Here is a 3,055-nt window from a genome sequence, read left to right as displayed (position 1 = left end):
GGAAGAGAGGAAAGAAAGAGAGTGGGGGTGGTAAGAGAGGAAAAAGAATGGGGGGGTGGGGAGAGAGGAAAGAGAGTGGGGGGATGGAAAAAGAGGGGAAACAGAATGCATAGAAGAAGTGCATAACACCAACATTGATTTCAGCACAGATTACACATCAGATATCTGAAAAGGAGAAACCAGTAAAACTGGTGGTCAAGACATACTGGTCCAGCTCATCTCACGTGTCAAACTGGAGTTGCAGTCTGGTGGGGGTGGTGGGGAGGGGTGGCTCTGAAAACGGCACAGAGCCGGTTTCCAGGTCACCACGTGCTCTTTCTGGAGACCATTCAGTCCGAGTGCCACGTGCTCACATCCTCGTGAACAAACCTAAAAACCATAGCCATTACCACAGTAACCTCTCTCAGTGGTGAACACCAGACCTTGCACATCGCACTAAACAGGCACAGCTCTGTTAAAATGAGACAGTGGCTGTTCATTGCTGAATGGAGGGTGTTAAACCCCTCACAGCCCTGAAGGCAGGATTTACCACAGGAAGGGGAAGTTCAACCCTTTCAGATCCTCCCCTGATTTCCATGCGTTTACACACACACACACACATACACACACACACACACGTGTGTGCACGGTTCTGTATGCACACAGATATGTATATTCTGTATACGTGCACACGCACATCCACAACCATACAGACTTGTGTCCAAACATGCATCCACATTGTGCGTGTGCAAAGGTCCAGAAATGATGGGCGTGCTCAAATTTTGTGCGAAGAGTTTGGGTTCGAGGACAGGGTTGGGAAATCAGTGGTGCCCACAGTAGTCGAGCGGTCTGCAGTTTCTCACTCGCTGACCGGCGAGGTACCTGCATTCACTGGAGGAGGAATTGGTTGGGGGGTCAGGACAAAGGTTGGGTTGGAGCGGGCACATTAAAAAGACGAACACGGGCGAGCGCCTCGGGCCCTGCATCCCCACCACCCCCACCCTCCACGGTCTTACTCTCGAGGCTGAAGACAGCCGAGTGGTTCCCATCTTCCTGGACTGGGGTTTCCAGCTGCATCCTCAGGCACAGCTTGCCATTGGCTGTTCCCACTGAGGGGGATTCGGAATTCGAGGTCCCCCGCACACTCCCCTCGGCTGCTACATCACTGGTTGCCATGGCGTTGTCAGGAGTGACATCAGTCGTTGCTATGGCGCGGCCTTCAAGCTCTGAACAACAAGAGACAGAGGAGAAAAAAAGGGAGTAAATCTATTGGATTTTTAGCACAGAAATGGATCAAGGTCTCCCCTCACCCTCTTCGACAGTGACCCGGTCTTTACCGAACACAATGCCCACTGGATCTCAAGCTGCACCTTGGCTCCCCCTGTGCCTAAGCTTCCCAACAAAACACACAGCCTCAGTAACACTCTCTCGCACCCGAGGTTCAATTCCAATCCACAGGTTCGAGCTCAGCACCCAGACAAACTCTCCCAGTGCAGTGCTGAGGGAGTGCCGCACAGTCGGAGGTGGCGAGACGTTAGATCATCTTGCTGCGCCCTCTTGGCCAGACATCACAGATCCCGTTGCTACTGTTTTGAAGCGCAGCAGTTCTCCCCGGTGCCCTGCTTTACTTCCTCACGCAAAAGGCACCAAGCTCGGTGGCCCAGTTGGTTAGCACTTCCAGCCTCGGGCGACTGTCTGTGTGGCGTTTGCTCGTTCTCCCCGCATCTGTGGGGGTTTCCTCCCACAGTCCAAAGATGTGCAGGTTAGGGTGGGTTGGCCGTGCTAAATTACCCAGAACGTCCAGGGATATACAAGCCACGGTTGATGTGGGTTTACGGGGATAAGGTAGGGGCCTGGGGCTGGGTGGGATGCTCTTCAGAGGGTGGGTGTGGGTTTGATGGGCCAAATGGCCTCTATCTATCATCTATGAACTTGAGCACCATCGATTAGAAGATACATCGCCAATGAACCCAATCAGGAATACAGGAGAAACATGAGTGAAGGGGAGAGCCGGGGGTGGTCTCAGGAAGTGGCTGGAGTGAAATATATCAATAGGTAGAAGGGGGGAGGACAGATAAACTTAGGAGGGAGGTGGGGGCATTAAGAAGGGTGTTGCTGATCAGGCGAATGGAAGAGGACGGGAGGAGGCTGGAGTGGAATGTCAGGGACCAGGATGGGCCGAATGGGCTGTAAACACTGCGCAGGACCCTCCATCTGAAGGAACTTACCAATGGGAGTGCTGTGTCGGGGGCCTTGCTTCAACGAGCCAACGAGAGGCGGGGTACCGCTGACTATCGGCTGGATAACATCGCCCTCCTTTGGAAGCGTGAAGTGGAATGGAATTTCTGGAGTAGGGAAGAAAGACAGGGCAAACAATTCACAACCCATTGTAAACAGGGAGAACCGCGCCACCCACAGCCAGAACCGAAGCTGTTGACAGCCACCAGAGCCCAATCGCTGCCTCCAACACCGGGAGGTTTCCCATCGCTCCTCCTGATTGGAGGGTCATGCAAACACAATGCCCTACTCCTCCTTTTGGAAGTTTCTGACCACCATCCCGAAAGTCACTGCCTCGGTGCCGTGCAAATCTCCTCACTCGGCTCCTTTCCTCATGCAACTGCAGCTGGGGGAGGCGAGCCTTGACTCGACTCAGAATCACAGGATTCTCACAGACACGGCTGGTACAGGGACAATGGGCCCAACGGCCTCCTCCTGCAGAGCAGGATCAAATTGGGATCTACAGCTGGTGCACCAGCCGGTGGGGGGGGGGTGGCTGAGCTCTAAAATGAATAGAATGACTGCTGCCCCAGCACCAGCTCTGTTCCCAGTTCCCTGGCTCCACTCTCTGGCCTGGCTCTATTGTCTTCTGTCAATCTCCACCCATTTCACCATATCCTTATCACAATCCAAAATAAATGCCATGCCCTCTTGGATGCCTCAACTGTGCCTGCCTCCACCACATTTCCAGACAGTGTGTTCCAAACCCTATCCACTCACTTTGCTCATTGCACAGCTCATGTCTGTGTCTATGTGTGTGTCTACGCGTGTACGTGTGTGTGTGTCTACGCGTGTACGT

At 53.6% G+C, this 3,055-nt stretch overlaps 1 protein-coding gene across 1 annotated transcript in view; it reads right to left on the bottom strand.

Annotated features, from left to right (window-relative positions):
* The window catches only part of LOC109933462 (TP53-binding protein 1-like), a 30,729-nt gene that overhangs the window by 22,684 nt on the left and 4,990 nt on the right, over nucleotides 1-3,055 (bottom strand). Inside the window, exons 3-4 of the mRNA XM_048617054.1 lie at nucleotides 2,208-2,324; nucleotides 996-1,205 (exon numbers count right to left, since the gene is read on the bottom strand). Of these exons, the coding sequence (XP_048473011.1) occupies nucleotides 996-1,205; nucleotides 2,208-2,324 (327 nt within the window). The remainder of the gene's footprint in view (nucleotides 1-995; nucleotides 1,206-2,207; nucleotides 2,325-3,055) is intronic.

The sequence above is a fragment of the Rhincodon typus genome, chromosome 36, assembly GCF_021869965.1.
Source record: "Rhincodon typus isolate 14 chromosome 36, sRhiTyp1.1, whole genome shotgun sequence".
NCBI lineage: Eukaryota > Metazoa > Chordata > Chondrichthyes > Orectolobiformes > Rhincodontidae > Rhincodon > Rhincodon typus.
This window is presented reverse-complemented; position numbering and strand designations above follow the sequence as displayed.